Source organism: Poecilia reticulata, chromosome 2 (genome assembly GCF_904066995.2).
Source record: "Poecilia reticulata chromosome 2, P_reticulata-male-v2, whole genome shotgun sequence".
NCBI classification, from domain to species: domain Eukaryota; kingdom Metazoa; phylum Chordata; class Actinopteri; order Cyprinodontiformes; family Poeciliidae; genus Poecilia; species Poecilia reticulata.
In genome coordinates, this window is record NC_088831.1 from 17,139,229 (window position 1) to 17,160,565 (window position 21,337).

At 42.1% G+C, this 21,337-nt stretch overlaps 1 protein-coding gene across 6 annotated transcripts in view; it reads left to right on the forward strand.

Annotated features, from left to right (window-relative positions):
* satb2 (SATB homeobox 2) overlaps positions 1 to 21,337 on the forward strand; it is a 73,398-nt gene that overhangs the window by 34,463 nt on the left and 17,598 nt on the right. For 4 of the 6 annotated variants that reach the window (XR_014084472.1, XM_081598896.1, XM_081598895.1 and 1 more), the window contains exons 4-12: positions 7,402 to 7,528; positions 9,389 to 9,512; positions 9,957 to 10,059; positions 11,079 to 11,132; positions 11,214 to 11,806; positions 15,717 to 15,929; positions 16,046 to 16,132; positions 18,060 to 18,212; positions 20,344 to 20,538. Coding sequence is in view for 5 of the 6 variants with exons in the window: in XM_081598896.1 (XP_081455022.1) it covers positions 7,402 to 7,528; positions 9,389 to 9,512; positions 9,957 to 10,059; positions 11,079 to 11,132; positions 11,214 to 11,806; positions 15,717 to 15,929; positions 16,046 to 16,132; positions 18,060 to 18,212; positions 20,344 to 20,538 (1,649 nt within the window). In the remaining variant the exon portion in view is untranslated. The remainder of the gene's footprint in view (positions 1 to 7,401; positions 7,529 to 9,388; positions 9,513 to 9,956; positions 10,060 to 11,078; positions 11,133 to 11,213; positions 11,807 to 15,716; positions 15,930 to 16,045; positions 16,133 to 18,059; positions 18,213 to 20,343; positions 20,539 to 21,337) is intronic. The other 2 variants (XM_081598899.1, XM_081598897.1) reach the window with 1 other exon arrangement.

Sequence of the window (21,337 nt, forward strand, 5' to 3'; positions counted from 1 at the left end):
TGTTTGCTGTGCTGAGGTTCAACTCAGTCTTATAGCTACAGATGTTTGCCAAATGCAAAACGGTTACTTAGTTACTCCTTAACTTGATTAAAAAAGAAGAAATCTTGCTTTGGGCTTTTTCTGCTGCAGGTTGTAAACTTCAGAGCTGCAGTAAACAGCCACAAAACAATCACTCAGACAGCCATTACCCTACGCTAGCGGCCTGAGCAGCCCGCTCCACAGTTAGGGGAAGGTTTACAGATGAACGCTGTTAGTCACACTTGTAACCTCAGCGTTTTTGTTACCAAACGGAGGTCTCTGTCTGTCTCAGCAGACAATGTGCTGACAACTAGGAGCCACATCAATGCTCAACAATGCTCAACCCATCAAAGGCGAGGCTGAGGGAGACATCACTGAGCCGACCGGAGCGGAATTCACCTTAAAAAAACGACCAAAGCTAATACAAGAGCGCGTCCGCGCACGGCCAGCATGAAACAGCCTCTCGCAAACCTCTCTCCCAAGCATCTTCCAAATGAATGCATTTTTTTTTTTTTTTCAAACAAGCGTTTATGTTAAATGAATAATTTTTGGCTTAAATTATACATTTTTTCCCCATGCGGTCTATGACCAAAATTATACAGAGTCCTAGCTATTTTCTCCCTGTTTGAATTGTGTCCTGCATTCTTGCGTCCCAGCGGTGTATTTAAAGCACCGCGGCCTTTCTTTAATTAGCTCAGCCCAGTAATTAGCTGGAAGATATTGTTTATTTCAATTATAAGGGTTTGGAAGCTTTTATAGAGCGGATGAGAGCAGACCTGTACTTTACAGCTTCAATCAGCGAACAGTTAACGGTGCCACGTCTCACAGGTCAGGAGGGGTCAAAGCGGCGCATCCAGCTGTTTGCTGGAGGGTGGATCAGATCAGAGAGGACAGTTTGTAAACGGTCTATTGAAAGTAAACTGATGCTCCCAGTCACCAGCCACCACTGGTTGGTGACAAGACCTTCTTCTTACAGCAGGTGGCTTTTCATGAAGCCACACTCTTTTAGCAGAAGGCCCTTTAATCAAAACAAGTCAAGCTTATTCGCAGCCAGGCAGTTCAAAGTGACAGAAGGCTGACTTTGTAACTGTTTTTATGGGACTCTCAGGGTTCAGGTCTGAGTCCATCACTACGCCCAGATTCCAGGCCTCATCACTGAAAACAAACGTAACGACTTTAGTATAGAAAACCTGAAGCCATTTAGGCTGAAATGCTCTGTCTTTATTTTCTAATGCTGGTGGTCAGTTTATCATGGAGCAGCACAGAGACTCACAGGACAATCATGTGTGTACATTTAGTATATCCTGGTGACGTAACACACATGACTGTGGATGTATACCGGGAAGACATGCAAACGTTCACAGAGGACAGCACCTGTCAGGATTTAAACCCAGGACCTTCCCACTGAGAGGAAACTCTTTTAAAGCTGCACCACTAAAAACATTTTTCTGTTCAAATTTACAAAACTTGTGAACATTTCATCCAGTTTGATCGCACATCAACAGCCTGTCACCAGCTGTGGCTACTGGACAGATGTTGCAGCATTCATCAGAAATTTGACCCTTTTGGCTTTCCATACATCCAGCATTCAACCTCCTCTGCTGTCCTAGATTATGAAAAGAAAACTGAAACTTTTGGTCTTCAAACTCCTGTGTACCAGCCGTTCTGGCACTGCCTTGGTGTGAAGTGCTTTTTATTGTATCTCCATCCAGTCATTTCCTGTTGCAGTGTTTGTTGCACCAAGTGTTTTTCAATGCTCCCTAAAATGAATGCAGAATTATGGGCAGATATGGAATAAGTCCGTTTTTTATCACGGTTTTGGGATTGAAAGGTTTGTAAATACAATATATCAGTTCAAAAGATCGTCGTCTTTAATTAGTTAAATAACGACTGAATTAAACATCAAAGTTCTAAACTGAATATGTTGCTTTAGTAATCCTCACATTTTAAGTGTTTTTGATGAATTGCCTGCTTACGTAGCATTTTTTAAAGATAACTAAAAAAAATAGAAATCCCTGACAGTGTCAGTGTGGATGACAGGGATGAGTCAGACGCAGGGGGTTTCCCCCAGAGCCAGGGGTGGAACCTGGAACCGTTTTTAAATCAAGCGGCTCAGGCCGGCTGCGTCAACCATTGAGTCTCACCGTGGTGCGGGACAATGGGATTACGCACGCGCTTCCCCGTGAGTGTGTGTTCGCGCATGCATCCATGCGTGCAGGCCCCGTGCGAGCGCTGATGAGAGGAGCCGGAGACGTGAGTGTGCATTTGTACAGATGGGCACACTCAGACATGAGCCAAGCCACCAGTCGGCCACATGAAAGCTCGTCTCTGGGAGATGGAATTTTAATGTGGAAATGAGAACAATAATTCCTACTTTTAAATGCGCACAAGAAGCACAGCCCACTGATGGGGGCAGACCAAGAATGATGGATCAATTATTAATGCATCACACAGCAAGCAGGGGCTATGTATTCACTGTATGTGTGTGTGCGTGTGTGTCTGTGTGTGTGTGTGTTTGCATGCGAGTCGCTATGTGTCCACTGCTCTGTGTGCTGTCATGTGTCCTCTGTGAGTTCCTGTTTGTCTGTTTATTCACCCGTTCGCTTCCACCTAACTTGGCATTAGCTTCATGTTTGGATGTGCAGACGCTGCATGGAGCGTCTGCACATCCAAACAGTACTGTGCAGACAGACTGTACTGCACAGTACAGTCTGTCTGAATGTGTGAAGTGAAAAAAAACACCACAATAATCCAACATTTCCAATTTGGCATGTAAAATTTACCAGTTAGGCGCAGCTAGAGCAGTATTATTTAAAATGGACTTTTTTTAGCCTTACATCATGTTATAATGTTATTCCCACATCTAAAAACCTACTTGGGGTGTTGACTTGATTCATTGATGCATGTTTCAGAAGTTCTCAAACCATTCAGCTGTGCCAAATGCCTGGATGGACCTAGCCCCGCCTTCTAGGATGAAGCTCCTCCTCAGACTTCCTGAAGGCAGAGTTTCAGTAAATAAAAAAGTTTTTAAAGAGACAGAGGACCAGTTTCAAGGCGCTAAATTACAAAGTCAAATTTCTTTTAAGTCATATTTGATATATATAGCATTTTTATAACAACTAAATGAAACATTGTTACTTTATTGTCCTATAAAATGGCACTCTGTGGCTGGAAAATACATAATACTGTCCCTTTAAGAAAGTACAATTATCTGTAAATCTAACTGTGCCTACTATACTTAAGTGGTTTTGTGCATCCATCAGCCTACATGAACTGCAATTGCTCCGACACAGTTTGTTCTGATCATGGTTGCCTGTTCCCATGGTGGTCTGAGGTTCCTCAGGAGTTCCTCTGAGCCCTGAGGGAGAACGGTCCATTCTGTACATGGTGTTTTAACGATGCTCCCTCTGCATGGCCCAATTAATGAAGAACACAGCTCGACCCAGTGGAAACACAGATATAGCTGGGCAGTAAACACACCAAAAAGACATCAGAGAACAGAGCAGAGGAAACAGGAGGAAGAAACTCACAAAGGGCGATGCAAGGGAGGAGGGTGGATGACGATGGGTGGGGGATGAGGGGGCGCATGAGGAACAAGAGAGATGATGGGAGACTTCTCTGGACGCGTCTGGATCTCATTTAGAGGATAGTAATGCGATTAGCTTTGTTTAGTTTTCACAGCTCCAGCCAGTCCCATGAAGAAGCCTGTGTGTGTGTGCGTGTGTGTGTGTGGGGGGGGTGCACGTGTGTGTGCGTGTGTGTGTGTGAGTCTGTGTGTACTGGAGGTAAATGGTGAAATGTCCCTTCACATTATAGTCTTACTTTACACCACACCAAATTTAAAAATATAATGTTTTGCAAACATTTTAATACCTCTGGAAGTTCCTTACATTCATGTTGTTGACCAAAAGATTGTGCAAATTTGATTTATAAAAATACATTTGGTTAATTGAAACATGCTGATTTAGATAAAATAAACATTTTTTGAGAAGTTTTTTTTTTTTTTGCGCTAGGATGAGGCGGGTTTTTTTCTACCGTGTCAAAGTTGGTGCATTTAGCAAAACTGTAATGGAAACAATGTTTTTTTGCAACACATCAGTCACTCCAGTTAGTATACAGCAACAAAGCGCTTCTTTGGACAATGTGCATCGCAAAATTGATGAAAAGTAAAGTTTGTCAGTAGCTGCATTTTTGACAACCATAAAATTGCGCGAATTGGAATTACGAAAATAAATTTGTTTAATGAAAACACAACAATTTTGAAAAAAAAAAACCTCAAATTTTTTGATAAATAGTTTTTTTTCTAGGTTGATGTGATCAACAACCGGATGTTTCCACTGTCGGAAACGACAAAAAAGACGACAGGAAGTGGTAGGAGGATGATGGTGCTGAGTGTTTTTTAATGACTTACTGTGTGAACAAACCGATTCATGTGACTTTAATTTAATTTATTGTTTAAGGGAACACTATAATTGTGAAATTGTGTTTTTTAAACATTAAAACAAGGTTTTCAGCAAATTTGTAATTGAAACGCATGTAGTGGAAAGCTTTGAATCCACAGATCTTCTGTACAATGAGTGGCTTCAATTTCATTTATGGGCGTTTGTTGCTCCAATGCCTCAATAAGACACCAACTTCTCCTCTGATGGCCGATAATGAGCCCTAGTGCTGAAGCATTAATATATATTATGATTACATCTGTTGCCCCCATGATTTTCACGTGAACAAATGTATCCACATGTGATTCTTATTTAATGAAAACTCTGCACTTGCAAAATTGTGTTTTTTCGGAAAAGGTTTTACGCACATTTGTAGTGGAAACGCAGCTACTGTGTTTCATGGAGATGCCATGAAAGGACCACTGCAAAGTGGGACTTCATTTTGAATTTTGAGGGTTTTTTATTACAACAAACATTACAATTAGCTATATGAGGAATATCTTATTCATGCTGGTGTAAAATATACTTAAAATACATTTAAATTTGTGGTTGTGAGATGACTAATAATGTTGGAAGTTCAAAGGTCATGGATATTTTTGCAAAGCGTTGTATGTTTCCAACAACATTTCATAGAAGTGCTTCATGCTGAAGGGAGTCTGAGGCGTAACGGTTCTGATGTTCTTTGCGTTTCTTGCAAACAAAATGTGTTTTATGGTCACTCTTTAATCATAACACGTCACTAGTAATTATTTTTTGCGCTTAAATAAATAAAGAACTGGTATTATAGTTGCCCATCAACCACAAATATTGGACTGCTGCCTTTAAGCCACGCTATAGCTGCTCTAAATAATATTCCCCCCTTTTTAATTTCAGAAAGACAACCATAATGCTGAATTTATTGCTAAGGTTGCTTCAGATCTCAGTCTGTGTGGTCTGGTGACATTTTCTAGAAGCGACTCTCGACGCTGAGCAGAACTTGCATTGCTGGAGTGTTTTAAGATTTATAGAGCACAAATACATTTTACAAGAATAAAATCATAACTTGATCATCATTTAAACATTAAAAACTGAATTCTTAAAATGCCCATTTGTGTTTGCTTCAGCTGGAATACACTCTGTAAGAAACATGTTTCACTGATTTAACGTGAAACATTAAACGTCCAATTGTTTGGCTCTGGACTTTAAGTGGGCCACTCTAACACAGGACTGGGCAATCCTGGTTCTTGATCCTGATGTCTCCCTGGTCCAACAGTCCAATAGCTGAATCACCTCCTGAGTGCAGTCAAGTTCTCCTCTGACCTCATTATTTGATGCATCTAAAAGTTGCAGGACACTGGCCCTGCAGGCCAGGAGTTGCTCACCGCGTGTTTTCAGGGTGAACTGTTAGTTTTCCATCACACACAGTCTTCTACATTAGTCTCATTTAATTGTCTCCCTATGCCATAAGTCTTGCTATGTGACTTATGGCAAACTGATCTCTGCAGCTCCTCCAGAGTCGCCACAGGTCTCTGTGCTGCGTCTACCATTAAAGCTGCAGTATGTAATCAGTATTGAAAAAGAAAAGTTTTTTTTTTTTACATATTTGTTGAAACTGTCACCATGTTGTGACAGTTTCCTCTCTGAGCTGCTATTGCCATCGGAAGAAATGCACCGCTCAGTCAAAACAACCAATCAGAGCCAGAAGGAGGGACTTAGCGCTGTCAATCATCCTCATGTACTCACTGCTCAATGTGGTAATCGCAGAGAGACAATGTACCATTAAAGGAAAACCGTTTATCTACCGTCTGCGCCATAAGGAAAGGTGATGGAACGTGGTGGTAAACATTCCCCTTTTTGGAACCTGCTGCAGGCATGAAAATGAAAACACATCAGTAAAATGTTTAATCCTGTGGTGTATTCAATTGAGTATAGGTTGAAAAGGATTTGCAAATTGTTGCACTCTGCTTTTGTTTCAATTTTATACAATGACCCAACATCATGGAGTGGGGACGAGATGAGTGAACTGGCTACTGTTTGGTAATCTTATATGAATTTATTCACGTAAATGAAAAGTTTTCATTTATAGAAAAAAATACATATGTATATATTTTCATAAATGAAAGGTGCAGGAGCATCAGTCAGTTAGAAGCTGACAGTCTGGAGCAGCTGTTGCTCATGATGAGCTTAGAAATGTTTTTCATTTGTTTTTCAGCAGTTTCCACTCACAGCATATTAGGCATGACTGACAGTTTTTGTGGTTGTGTTCAGGCACTTGCAGCTCTTGCTTCATATCGGGGGAAAATCGGGGTGTTGGTCAGATATTTCAAAAATACTTAGTGACTGGAGCCTGTGAGGCCCACAGACCCCGCTGGTGTAATGCAGCTTTGTGTAATATTTACGCGTGTGTGTGTGTGTGTGTGTGTGTGTGTGTGTGTGTGTGTGTGTGTGTGTGTGTGTGTGTGTGTGTGTGTGTGTGTGTGTGTGCGTGTGTGTGTGTGTGTCACCACACTGTAAGCTTTCTTCCCAATTTAGCATGAAAGTTTTGTAAAAAAAAAAAAAAAATCTGGGTGGTAATATTTGAGAAAGAAACGTTTCTCAGACAGATGGTTTTAATTAACTAGACAGTCAAAGTGCTTGTTTCTAATTATTCTTTATTGTTTTGTTTTCCTCTACTTCAGGCTATTAAATTTACGTTATTCTTGAAATTTCAATAGAGTCAAGTCATCGGCGTAAATGCACAAGCTTGGAGAAAAATCGGAATACTCTTGGTTTTCAGAACGATACAAAAAAATAAAAATACACGCCAGCAAAACTCTATAAATGTCTCACCACAGAAATAAAAAACTCTAATGTTATCACAGGGTTTCTAAAGATTATAAGGGAATGCGCCTCTCAAGTATATGTGACTATACTATATGAGGACTACATGTTAAAACTTGCATGGATCCTCTCTGTTTGTGTCCAGGCATCATCAAGGTGGGACGGTGGAACCCTCTGCCCATCCACTTCCTCACAGACGCACCTGAAGCGACCGTGGCAGACATGCTGATGGAGGTCTATCACATGGTCACGCTGCACATTCAGCTGCAGAGGTCAGACTTCCTCCTTCCAACCAGCACTGGTTTCAAAGGCCCGTAGGATCGCAGCTGGAGGTCAGGTTGTCAGTCTGCAGGGCCGACGATGAGACGATGTGTTTTTCAGACGCTAAAGCCCTGATGGAGAACTATCTGCTATCTGTCTGCGTCAGGTGTTCACCGGGGTTGAAGGGGTCAGGGGCGTGGGGGGTCTGTGCTTCGGTACGTCCTGGTTCCAGTGAAGAAATGAAGCAGCATCCTGATGAGCAGATAAGAACTGATAAACTCCACATGAGAGGGTTTATTTGTTTCTATTGTCGTGGCACATTCCAGCTAGGCTTGTTTATGTGTGTATCCAAAGCAAGGGCAGGGCTCCTGCGCGGCTATTTTTCTGACTCATTTATTTAAAGCTGAAAATAAAATAGCTAAAAACACAAAAACAACAAAAAAACAAAAACAAAAAGAAGGTAGAAAGAGAGAAGTTCACGATGGGACTCTAAGGTTAAACTCTCCTCTGACTCCAACTGATGGCAGCTCGACCTACTTTCTGACTCATTTTGACTAATTATTTATTTGACCACTTGGGGGCACTCAGACTGTGTTTAAAGGGGTAGTCTTCTGTCAAATTGACTTTTTTGACCTTTATATCATGTTAATGTTATTTAATCCTCAAGAACATAGCCAGAGTGTTACCTTGATTCTTTTATGCATGTTTGAGAAACTCTTTGATCTCCATGGCAACCATCCAGCTGTGCAAAACCCCTGGGTGAAGCCAACAACCTCTTCAGAGCTGCAGCTTCCAAGCTTCTGCCTCACAGAGCGGCCCTTTCCCATGACTCCCCTTCTCAGCTCCTTCAGACTAGCCAGCAGCGATTAGCAAACATCTGATAAGTCGATTATGTGAGCTACTTCTCAGAGCAACGCTGGTAAAAATGAGGTTAAAGGGTTAAAAGAGGAGCCATGTTGTGATGCCTTCCTGAAGGCGGAGTTTCAGACAGAGCAAAGCTTTCTTATAAAGAGGCCCAACTTCAAGGTGTTAAATTTCAAAGTCAAATTTCCTTTAATTTTTATTTGATGTATATACAGCATTCTTTTAGCAACTGAAGGTAACATAGTTACTTGGTTGTGCTCTAAAATGTCACTCTGTGGCTGGAAAACACACAATGCTGCCCCTTTAACCCATTAACTGTCACCCTCAAAACTCTTGCATGTCATCTAATATGTCAATGAGGACATCTGTGGCCTCATGAGAGTAAAGGGGTTTTAAACTGTGGAATTGTTATTCCAAGATGGTTATTTATGACAATAAAAGAGAAAAAAAAACAAAAACATGTCAAATGTTTTATGCAGTATGCAGGTCAGGTGTGCTCTGTAGGAGACACAACCACTGTTTACCAAACTTTCTTCTCACTCAGTGCTCAAACAATCTTCAAACGAACTACTGCCACCTACAGGACTGGAGTGTACATCTAGTGTATCTGCGCTGGTGTTCTTCCCTCTTTGAAGCAGACCGTTTGTGGTTCTGACTCATCCACAGTTCTTATGATATAGACTCCTCTCACTGTTACACATGGAGCCAATTTAAAATATTACAATATTCCCAATATTTCAAAATGCTCAATTAAGCAAACTTGTAGTGTCAAAACTATCAGTTTTACAGCATAAAGGGATTAGGGACATGAACATGTTGCTTTAAGGAGCAGCCTTACATTTGTTTGCCTCTAAATACTTTTAATAATTATGATGAAGTGGTTCTCCTAACACGCCCTGTGTAATGATGTAAAACACGTCCCAAACGATTAGCGTGACTGATGCGTTTGTGTCTATGGATAGCAATGAATGATGTGTGTCTGTGTGTGTGGTTTTGATTTGTTGCAGCTTTGCGAAGCTGGAAGATCTGCCCTGTGAGCAGTGGAACCACGCAACTGTCAGGAACGCTCTGAAGGAGCTGCTGAAGGAAATGAACCAAAGCACTCTGGCCAAGGAGTGTCCTCTGTCTCAGGTAGGCCGTTCAGGAGGAATCCACCTCCAACCGCCCAGGAGACGGGGTTCTGGTTACTGCAGCCGGTTCATGCCAAGCACCGTCTCCTCAGCCAGCTACAAGTGTGGCACCCGGCCCTGCTCCGATAATCTGTGCAATGTGTTTGCATGTTGTGTTTAACGCCATCTCTGGTGGGGGTGTCGATGGCTGCATTAATTGCTAGCATATGTGTGTGTGGCTGGAGATTCCCCTTCTGCACTGTGCTGGCTCGGCTTTCCATGGGTGGCTTCCAGTCATGATTAATGTTTCTCTGCTTCTATTGTGTGTGTGTGTGTGGGTGTGTGTGTGCGCGTGTGCGCGTGTGTGCGTGTGTGTGTGTGTGAATGCCATGTGGGTGTTGCGTGAGTCAAAGCATTTCATATGTTGTTAGTTATTATTTATCTTTTTCCCCTCTCCTTCCCTCAGAGCATGATTTCCTCCATAGTGAACAGTTCTTACTATGCCAACGTCTCCACTGCCAAATGTCAAGAGTTTGGACGTTGGTACAAGAAGTACAAGAAAATCAAAGGTAAGGCCAGCAATCACGCAGTCTGAAGGGAGATATGTACTTTACGTTCTATCATAATATTTTGTGGTAATATTGTGATGATGATAAGAACTCTTTATTACTGCTTTTTCCTTTTTTTTTTAGCTAACACAGCAATCACAAATACATCTCTTGAAAAACAAACTTGTTTGTAATATGCATCTTTACGATGCCAGTTACATAAAGAAATGGGTTTTGATTCACTAAACTGCACACAGTGACTGCTTTTAATCATGTCTTCAAATGAATTGATATTTATTGGGAATTTCCTTGAACAAGCAGAGGAGAAAATAGTAAAATTAACAATTCTGTGAATTCAGACAGATTTCTTTTTTTACATCATTAACTGAAACTTATGACAACAATAAATAGGAATTCTTATCATGATAAGAAATTTATCACGATAAATGATAAATGATGCGATAAACGTCAACATAATTTTAAATACTCTTAAAATGTCAAAGCAAGAGGATGTCAACAACATGCAATGCAATGCTTTCATATTCCATGAGATTATTATTTTTACCATGATTCTTTAACAATATATCCCAAAATTAACTGAAGTAAGAATGAGGAAAAAATTAAATGCAGATTTTGATTAAATGAAAATTTTGTTTTTTAGGAAAGATTTTTGATCTGCAGTGTCCATAAAGCTTTGATCTGGTGTCCGATAATGTAATATTTCAGAATTCTAGAAAATATGACAGCAAAGCTGTGAGACAGACTGACTGCTGGTAAGGCAGGTTCCATCATTTTAAAACAAGAGCAAACACTTTATGTAGCTCATATAAATAAATTTTTTAAACAAGCTTAGCATTTTATAAGAGCAGTTAGCATGAACGTTATAGCAGGTCCTGTGCAGGCCCTTTCCTCTACTCTGAGATTTACTCTGAACTTTGAACAACCACCTCACCGCAGTGGGAAAACGTTTTTCTAAATTCAATTTATGTTTGTAATTCCAGTGTCGACGCAGCTACTGACTCTCTGCTCATTGTTTTAAGCAGGGGATTATCTGGAGAAGATGTGGGCTGGTCGCGACGCCGCAGACATTAAAAGTAAGACTTTAACTCTCTCAGGTCGCTTTCGTTTTTTTTTTCTTTTTCATGCTTGTTTAACGTTGCCTCTCCTGACTCCAGTTGAGAGGGACAACATGTCGGACTTCTGCGTGCTGGGGCCGCGGCCCCCGCCCCACCTGCCTCAGCTCAGCCACCTGAGTGCCGGCGGCCCCCTCCTCAAACCCGGATCCGGGGACCCTCAGACCCCGTCGCAGCCGCTCCAGCAGCCCCCTCCGCCCCCTCCGCCCCAACAGCAGCCATCGCCTCATGGTCCCCTCCACCACAGCCCCCCTCTCCGCACAGGGCAGGTGCCTCCTCCTCCCCCACCGCCTCCGCCGGGTGCGCTGCAGCCCCTGCTGGGGCCAGGTGGGCTCCTCTCGCCGCAGCTCTCCCCACAGCTGGTTCGCCAACAGCTCGCCATGGCCCACCTCATCAACCAGCAGCTGGCCGTGAGCCGCCTGCTGGCCCATCAGCACCCTCAGAGCCTCAACCAGCAGTTCCTCAACCACCCGCCCATCCCCCGGGGTTCCTCCAAAGGAGCGTGCGACCATCCCGGGAGCAACCCTTCGGCCGCCGAGGTGTCCTCTGAAATCTACCAGCAGGTCAGGGATGAGCTGAAGAGGGCCAGCGTATCCCAGGCCGTGTTCGCCAGGGTGGCCTTCAACCGCACACAGGTATGAGGTCTGGGGCATCGGGTGGCTGTTACCATGTGTTTCACTGAACAGATGAGTGGATATAACCCGACTTTAGTCAAGGTTTTGTTAACACTCTGTTGGTGAATTAAAATGTTAACTTTAATCAAAAATATTCAGTTTAAATAAGCTGAGAAATTTTGAGGTAGAAAGGTTTTAAAAGTTAAAGGGCAGTGTTATGTGTCTTCCCGGCACAATTTGTAGCACAATCAAGTAACCATGTTTCCTCCAGTTGTTATAAAAATGCTGTATATTTTACATGTGACTTAAAAGAAATTTGGCTCGATTTAACACCTTGCAGCCCTTCATAAACGGGGTCCTGTGGTTTAAGAATCTCTGCTCTCTCTGAAGCTCCGCCTCCAGGAAGTCATCACAACATCTCTCCTCTAGTACCTCTAGTAACATTTAACGACATTTTTACCAGCTTTGCAATAAGAAGTAGCTCCTATGATGAGTTCAGCTGATCAACAGTCCTACCAGGTGTTTGCTAACAGCTGCTGTCTGGTGAAAAAGTGAACAAACCGTGACTGCGCGACAGCACTTTTCTTTTATTTTAATTTTACTTAAAAATACTTATTTAAAAAGAAAACTATTTGACTGAAACAGCTCCAGGGTCTTGGTCTTAAATTTTTTTTCTTTGCTCAATTTTTGACAGAAAATATAGAAGTCACGCTCACTAAAATTACACAAGTTAATGTTACACAATCAGTTAAATTAATGGAAGCTAATGGGAACTAGGAAGCAACACATTTGCATATATTTTTCTTAAGTAGAACAAATTAGGCTTTACAGTGTATGATGCTCTCCGTAGCTTCATACTGCTGCATCCTCAGCCGCTGAAGACATACAGTGGCTCATCCCAAGTATCAGAACGTCTATAATGGAAGGACTCCTCTCTCCTGTCCTGTGGTCCCTGTGATTAGCAGCAGCTTGCCGGGTCATTGGGTCCGCTCCCCCGCGTTCGCAGCAGCACAAACACCTGATGCATTCAGGCTGCGCTGAGCTGGTTACAGCACGCCCCATTAGACCAGAGTAACAGGAGGAGGCTCAGGGAGGCCAGGTGTGATGGAGGGAGGCAGCTTTGTGTCTGTTTATAGAGCTGCACTTACATGTGAAGTCACCCGGTCACACGCTATCAACAACACGTTTACCCTTTTTTAGTTTTTCATATTCGGATTAGAGCATCGTGTTAATACCTGCCTTGTATTCAGGGAACATCGATGATCTCATCAGAAATGATGGCAATCAACAGTTTAGAAGCCAACGATAAGCAATTGCAAGATTTATTCATTAAAAGACATTTTTTATTGGAGTCCAGCAGGTTAAATGTTCTCAGCCCAAATGATGTATATATATTTTTTGAGTACATCTTTGAGGAGACTCCTCCTGCGCAGATGTCCACTTTGTTCTGTTGTTAGATCCAGCTGAGAAATCCCACTGGAAGCTCTGTTTCTCCACCAGACTGAACAAGTAATTGGTTTTGCTCATTGCTAATACACAGGCCTGTCACAATGAATCAGTTAATCAATTAGTTGCATGATATATAAAAGCAAGCTCAGTAATTTGTATTTGCATAATTTATGGTTTTCTCTTTCTACCAAAAACTGGATGACAAAATTCTTCAGGCTGGTGTTTTGGTCTCAACTAGACCTCTTTTTTTTTGAAGGACAATTTTGTTTACAGAGACTTTATAATCCATTTATTTGTTTTTTCTGATTTTGTTTATTTATTTTGGATATTTAAAATGTCTTCTAGTTCCAGCATTAAATGGTAGATGCTCATTGGAATTTAAAGTTTATTGAACTTTAAGAATGTGTCTTTGTATTATTATGCCATTACTATTATATCACTTCTCATTTAGAAACAGGAGGCAGTTTTAGCTGAAAACAGGATCAGATGCTAAAAGTGCTACACGTTGTTAAGATTATTGCTTAAATTACTATCCAACCAATTAAAATAAAGTATTTTCACATAAATACTTACTAGTTATAAAAATAATACAAAAGTAAAAAATGACTAAATAATCAAATGGATCAAAAGGAAAGTAAGTGGACATCAGTAATGTGTTTATGGTAAAAGCTAATCTGACTTACTTACTTTAACTTTACAAAGTTGGAGTGTAAAACTAGTCAAATGAACGACATTTAAAATATTACACTGTGTGATATTTGTTTTAAACAAAGAAATCCTAGAACTGAAATAGTGGTTGAGAACAATCTGTACAACTTAAGATGTTTTTGGTTAGCATTAATCTATCAAACTGGATTCATCAAATTGACCAAAATCCCCTGGATTCGGTCCTGATTTTCCTCCATTACTCATTAACTGCAACCCAGTGTAAAAACTCAAACTTTTCCAGTCGGTGCAAACATTAACACAGGCATATTCTGTAATATCCTAATTACATCAACCCAAAAGCAGCAAGTCAGATCTTAAATCAAATCATAAATCTGCTTTGACCAGTGAAAACCTGATTGGTGCATGTGTAATAATAATAATGGAGGTTTGCAAAGTTGCTCCAAGGAAAACCGCAAGCTGTCTGGCCCCATGTCTTTCTGGGGGAGATGAGAACAAAGACTAGAAGTTTGGCTCCTAATGCCTGGACACATATCTGGAAAAACCTAAATTCATCAAATGGACACAAACGAGCATGTTCCATTCTGAGAACGGAGCGGGGTTTGATGAGTTCTAACACGAAAATATCAAACACACAGCGATTGGTCTGTCTAGTCAATAGCTCATCAAAACCAAAGACTGCTTTAGTTTCACACATTGCTAAACAGTGGAGAAGCGAAAGCAACTAAGTCAAACGTTTCATAAAATATGAAAGACACAGTTCAGTTTTTTCAAAGCTCATAAGCAGGTGGTATGTGTCACTTCACTTAGCATACATTTATATTGATTGGTTTGAGTTTGATTCAGGCCCACGTCAAAGTTCCAAACAACTCAAACTCTTAGTAGATTTTGCGAGCATTTGCTTTGGGGAGTTACGTTAAGAGAAGCAGATGCTAATTGGTTTGGCTTTTGGAGATTAATCAATCAACTTTCTGTGTGAAATGCACAGAGCGAGGAAAATATAAACAGTTAACAGCCAAAATACCTTTAGCATGTAAAAAACAAACATTAAATCGTTACTGATTCTTACCTGGCTACTTTTCTACTGTATTTTCAGACAGAAGATGTTTTCCCTTTTCTGTTTTCAGAACATTTTAAACAAAAAGGTCATCAGCCTATGTGCAAACGTGACCACAGGTTAAAGGCTCACAGATTAGTGTTCTCACATAAATCACTGCAACCTTTGCTGAGGGTTGAGTTTCAAAGGGGCAGTATCACATAAAATCAACTTTTTCAAACTTTCCATCATGTTATTATGTTATAACCTGATCAAAATCATATCCGGAGTTTTGACTTGATTCTTTCATGCATGTTTGAGAAATCCTTAAATCTCCCATGACAACCATCCAGCTGTGGAAAACACCTGAAGGGACCGAGCGCCGCCTTTTAGAACCGATTCAGCTCCTGCAGACTAGCCAGCGGCAATTAGCAAGCACCTGATGGAATTAATTATACAGACTACTTTACTATACAAAAACGTTGTTATAGGGTTAATAGAGGAGTGATGTTGTAATGTCTTCCTGAAAGCAGAGTTTCAGAAAGAGCAGGAGCTTTTAAAGACACAGAGGCCCATTTTTAAGGCATTAAATCAACAAGTTGATAACAACTGATTGTGCTATAAAACAGCGTTATGTGGCTGGAAAACAAATCATCTTTAAGACACTCCAAGTCCTCCTGGTCTTTTCCCCTCAGTACTGAAACCCTGAACTGTCCCTTTAAATATTCTAAAGGTGGGCAGTGGATGACAGTGGCGATGTGTTTGGGTTGTGTTGGTCAGGGCTTGCTGTCGGAGATCCTGAGGAAGGAGGAGGACCCCCGCACAGCGTCCCAGTCCCTGCTGGTCAACCTGAAGGCCATGCAGAACTTCCTGAACCTGCCGGAGAGCGAGAGAGACCGCATCTACCAGGAGGAGAGGGAGCGCACCATGAACCCCTCAGTGGGGCTGCCCTCCTCCAACTCCACCAACCCCGGAGCCCAGCGCCTCACGCAGGTTAGAAGTCTCCTCCGACCTCAACAAACACGAAAACAGAGATTTCTTTCTCTTTTTTTTTTACATTTGAAGTGATGCAAACGTTGAACTGGGCCTCTTTGTGTGTTTGTGCATAGAAAGTGTGGGAGAGGAGCCTGGACGACCCAATAGCCCCGGACACCTGGGCCTCCATCTGGAAGAACAAGACGAAGATCTCCAACTCTGTGAGTTATCTGCCATCTTTAATCTGACTGCTGCCCAGAACTCTGACCCCAAGCAGCCTTAAAAGCCTCCAGAGGAGCTCGCAGTAAACAATAAAGCGGCATTCAGCATGCTTCCAAGTTCACCCAGCAGCTTGGCAGCGGCGGTGATAAGGCGCCGCCTCTGATGTCAGGGCATATGCCCATTCATGGCCGCAGCCATGAATATGTTGCCCTGTTCTTATTATGGCTATGTAAAATTATCTTAGCATGGTTTACACTGAGGGAATGTAAGCGAGCTGGTCCGTGCACGTCTCGCGGACGACTTCAAACGCTGTGTATACAAGCTCTGGGAGAGCCGGCCCACGTCAGCTCGAACAGAAACAGCCCAAAGAGACAAAAGAGGGGGTTCTTAATGACTTGGATCTGTAAACACGGGTCATGTGGAGACGTGTGCCGCAGATGTGCGGAGAACGCGGCGCGTCTGCTGAGAGCGGCTCGCCTTGATCGTCAGCTGATAGCCTTCCCCTCCCGTGGTCCCACTCTGCAGAGAAATGTCAGAGTGGTTTCAGAGAGGAAATGGGCATCAGGTGATGAAGAGCAACAACTCCCATCGTCAGTCTCTCCCTGAAAAACATTGTTTTTATTCCTACCTATTGATTGATTGGTTGATTGATTTTGTCTAAACGGGACAGCGCGTATTAATGTTGTCTTAACCATTGGAGATTGCTCCGATTCGATATTGATATCTGTATTGGTCCCGATTTTGAAAAAAAATCTAGATTGAATATCCATGACTGTCAGGTTCAAACACTAGACATTTCTCACACACTGCAAAAAACAGAGACAAAGAGTCAGTAAATAGTTTCTTACTCGCGAGGAGAGTGCTCAGAGAATGCTTCAGTTACAATCTCCGAACAAACACTCTGAAGTTTCTCTGCTCACCTCGCTCTTTTATTAGATTAGGAACGCCCTAGTTACATGAAAGCTTCAACAGCTAAAGGGGGAGGAAAGCACATTCTGTTGAAGCTTGACACAGCAAACTCTTATCCATATAAGATAACTGAACAGCACATTCTCTTCGAGGCCGTTGGGGTGGGTTCCTGTTCTGCAGTTTATCTTCTGCAACACAAGAAGTGAACAAACAACAGACAGAACAAACTTCTAAAAGTGGCATAACACTATAAGCTTCATATAAGTAAGATTAAACAAATAATAATTCTAACAATGACGATGTAACAGATCCGTAGGAGCAGATCTATTCAGTCTAATTCTGTGCTTTGTGTTCTGAGTGAACACTCGGTTTATTATTATCCAGAATTCCTACTTCAACTTGAGCCTTTGGAAAGAGAAGGTTTGAAAGTATGGCCTATTGTTTTTGTCAGTTTCAGTTTCCTTATTAATTATTTTACATTGGCTGTAAAATAAATCATGTCCTCCCCCTCCTCCTTCTCGGCTATGCTGCAGTTAGCCCAGCCTGATGTGAAAGCTATGGCTAGTTAGCGTAGCAGTTGATGACAATGGACAAACAGTTTTCCTGAAGTAGTGAGTTGTTTCTCTGCCATCAACACATTGTGAGTACATGAGGTTGATTGACAGCGCTAAGCCCCTCCTCCTGGCTCTGATTGGCTGTTTTTGATCATTGTCAGATGGCAATAGAAACACAGGGAGGAGGTGGAGCAGATTGATCTATTCACAGATTATCTGTCTCATATTATAACGTCGCAACATGGTGAGATTTTTAATAGATATGGAATAAAGATATTGTTTATAAAAGTTACATAGTATTGCTTTAAAGGCTACACAGGTGGCGCTCTTTCTAATGGTAACAGACAGTGTGTTTCAGCACTTACGTCCTTTAACAGGTCATTCTGTGACAATGGAGGCTTTCTAAGTTTAATCTCACACTCCATCACATTGTGACCCTGCACTGTTCTTCTCCCCCACCCAGCCGAAGCCGTCCGGCCCGGGCCCAGACCTGCCTCTGAAGCTGGAGTCGCTGGTCAACATCACGTCGGGCATCTACGACGAGATCCAGCAGGAGATGAAGAGAGCCAAAGTGTCGCAGGCTTTGTTTGCCAAGGTGGCCGCCAACAAGAGCCAGGTGAGCCGGGAGAGGAGGTTCCGACGGGCCGGGGGGTGTTCTGTCTGGATCAAAGTCCAAAAGATATAAATGAGTCCAAAAAAAATCCACTTGGAGAAAACTGCTTTGAAAAGCTCCTAAAGCAACAGGTGGGACAGAGAAGATCCAGAGCTGTGATGAGATGGACTGTAGAGCTTTACATGTGGCTGCAGCCTGTGGCGCTGTTTGCAGTTTTAGATGTCGACCTTCCCAATACTTTAAACTCTCACTGGAGGATGGAGTTTGTGTTGCTGAAAGTGGGAAAAAGCCTCCATGCTCTGTGCAGCTTTAGTACGCAGGAGGCCGAGTTACTGCATCTGTTCTCTGCAGCAAAACAATGCTGGAAGTTAACCTGAAAATAGCTCACATGAAGACATTCTAGTGTGGAGAAAATAAAAAGGAAATATGTGTATTTAATTATGTCATGTTAGTTTTTGAGGAGAAGATTATTGGAGGTTTTCTGTTGATGCCTGACATTTCTGAAAGCTTCCTTATCCATACTGTGTGACCCTGCAATCCGAAACATTAATATTTAATTGCGATTTCATGGAACAGACAAAAAAAAGTGTTTAATTGTTCAGATGAAGGAAATTATTTTTCAAAATTATTTACAGACGAAGTTTTGTGATAAGTGGTGTGGATTTATCGTGGGTGGAAAACTCTAACAGCTTTTCCAGTTTTGCACATGTAAGGACTAAAAGTGTTGCCTGACTGAACGGAAAACGTCGATGAACTTTACAAACCAATCATTTTTATTCAGTCACACAGTCGTCCTCCAAATTTGAGTCTGAACTTTGACCTTTCCTTGGTGTCCATGATGCTGAAACTGAACAGCTGCATTAGACACAAGTCGACTTTATTTACTACCTAGTAAGGATTCACCGGTTGCATGTTTCTGACCGATCACCGATTACCAGAATATTAAAAATCCTGAGCTGCCAATTCCGATTTTGGCCGATACCAATTTATTTTTTGTCTGAAATGTTGCTGACTATAGCAAGAAAGTCGATGAGTTACCAACAGTGGGGGGTGATTATTGTTAACTCCAAACATACAGACATGACCTGGTGGGCCAGTCTGTCAGTCAGACCTGTCACAGCAGAGCAGAAGAGGATAGTGGTTGATTAAAATACCTTTGCAGAAGTAGATAGAAACTGGTGAACAAGATCAGCTTCATGTGTAAAAATGGGCAGATCACCAATTTCCCAAAATTAAGAAAATCGGCCAGCTGATAAATCGGTGCACCCCTAATACCTGGCTGACTTCTGTAGGCAACTTATTGGATTTGATTCAGGTTCGACAGAGTAAGTGGGGCTGAAATAAATAACGTATCTTTGGGCTTTTCATTTGAAAATAATTTTAAAAACGTATCATTTTCCTTTCCTTCTCAATTATGCACAGCTTTGTGTTGGTCTGCCTCACATGATCCTTATTAAATACATGAAAGTTTGAGGTTATAACCTGATAGAACGTGAAAGAGTTCAGGATCTGAAGAGTGAGCAGCAGCAGCGTCTGGCTCAGAGACGGCCGTCTAGATGCATGCATGCGTGTGTGTGTGTGGGTGCATGCAGGACATGAGTCTCCTCTGTGTGTTGGTGATGTGCTCCGTCCCCCAGGTCGGGGTTGTGGGGGTCCGTGGGGGTGGCGGAGGGTCACGGCTCGGTGCACCCATCTGCTGCAGCTGGCCACGAGGACGGGGATGATCAGGCTATTAGCGGCACATGCTGCCCGAGCAGGCTGGCTGAACACAGCAGCTGGCGGCACAAACTGGAGCAGTCTAGCAGACATAATTCAATCCTCTCCATCTTCCTCATTAAACGTCCCGTAGATCCACGACTTTTCCGCTCAATTTAAACCGTTACTTCGTACTTTTTTGTGAGGGTCGGTGAAGTTACCCGTAATAGTTCCCTTACCCTGCAGCAGGAAGCTGTCATGTCACTGTGAGCTGGTTGGAAAAAAAGAGAGAACTTCAGATTTAAAAAATGTAATCACAGTAGGTGTGTGATTAATCGCGATTATTCACAATGCCTAGAGTTCCTGTGGAGGGGTTTTTAGCAGCAAGTGATAAGAAAGTGAACGCTGCAGGTCTGAAAGAAGCCCCTCTCCTCCACAGGGCTGGCTGTGTGAGTTGCTTCGATGGAAGGAAAACCCCAGCCCCGAGAACCGCACCCTGTGGGACAACCTGTGTACCATCCGGAGGTTCCTGGCGCTGCCGCAGGCTGACAGGGACCTGGCCTACGAGGAGGAGTCCCGACACCATCACAGCGAACGGCTGCACACCGTCCTCCACCTGCCGCAGGACGCTCAGGTAAGCTCTCCTCACTGTGTGGATGGACAGGCTGGTTGACTCTGGATCAGGCAGCAAACGCTGGAATATTCATTTCTGATTGGTTGAACCTCTTGAACTCTGATTGGTTCTGAAGCTTTGAGACAAAACACCCATTTACACCGACTGGACTGGAAGAGAAACCAGGGTTGGAATGGTTTTGGGTTTTCCAGTTTTATTTCATTCTGACTTTTTTTCTTTTTTTGTCTAATTCAGTTAGTTTTTAAAGTATTTGTTTGTTTTTGTTCGTTATTATTACTTAAATATTGTTTAGTTTCAGTTTAGTTTGTATTAGTCATAGCAGTAGTTTTAGTTTATTTTATAATTTGACCTTTTTGAATTCTGCACCAAAAGAGTAACCAAATTGGGATTATTAATTCACCGACTGGTTATTGAATATTACGCAGAAGATAACATTTTCAAAAAATTGACTTTGAACAACCAGCTGACTGTTTGAAAACTTTTGCTTTTTTTTTGTTTGTTTGTTTTGCGGAGTACCATGAGGAGGAACATGGAGAACTGTAATTTATCGGCAGCTGATGTAAACTGCTTATGTGGAGGAAAAAACATTCACATTAGTTTAGTATCTCTATGATTTCAAAATGTTTTAGGATATAGTTCCAGTTAGTTATAGTTTTTCCCCATGAATAAAGATTTTTCTTTTGTGAGTTAACAAATGTCTTCTCAATGTCAGGTTTTCTTATCTCGTTAGTTTTAGTTAACTGTAACTTTGCTGCCATCTTGTTTTTCCTCCATGTCTCTCTTCAACGCCTCCTTTGCT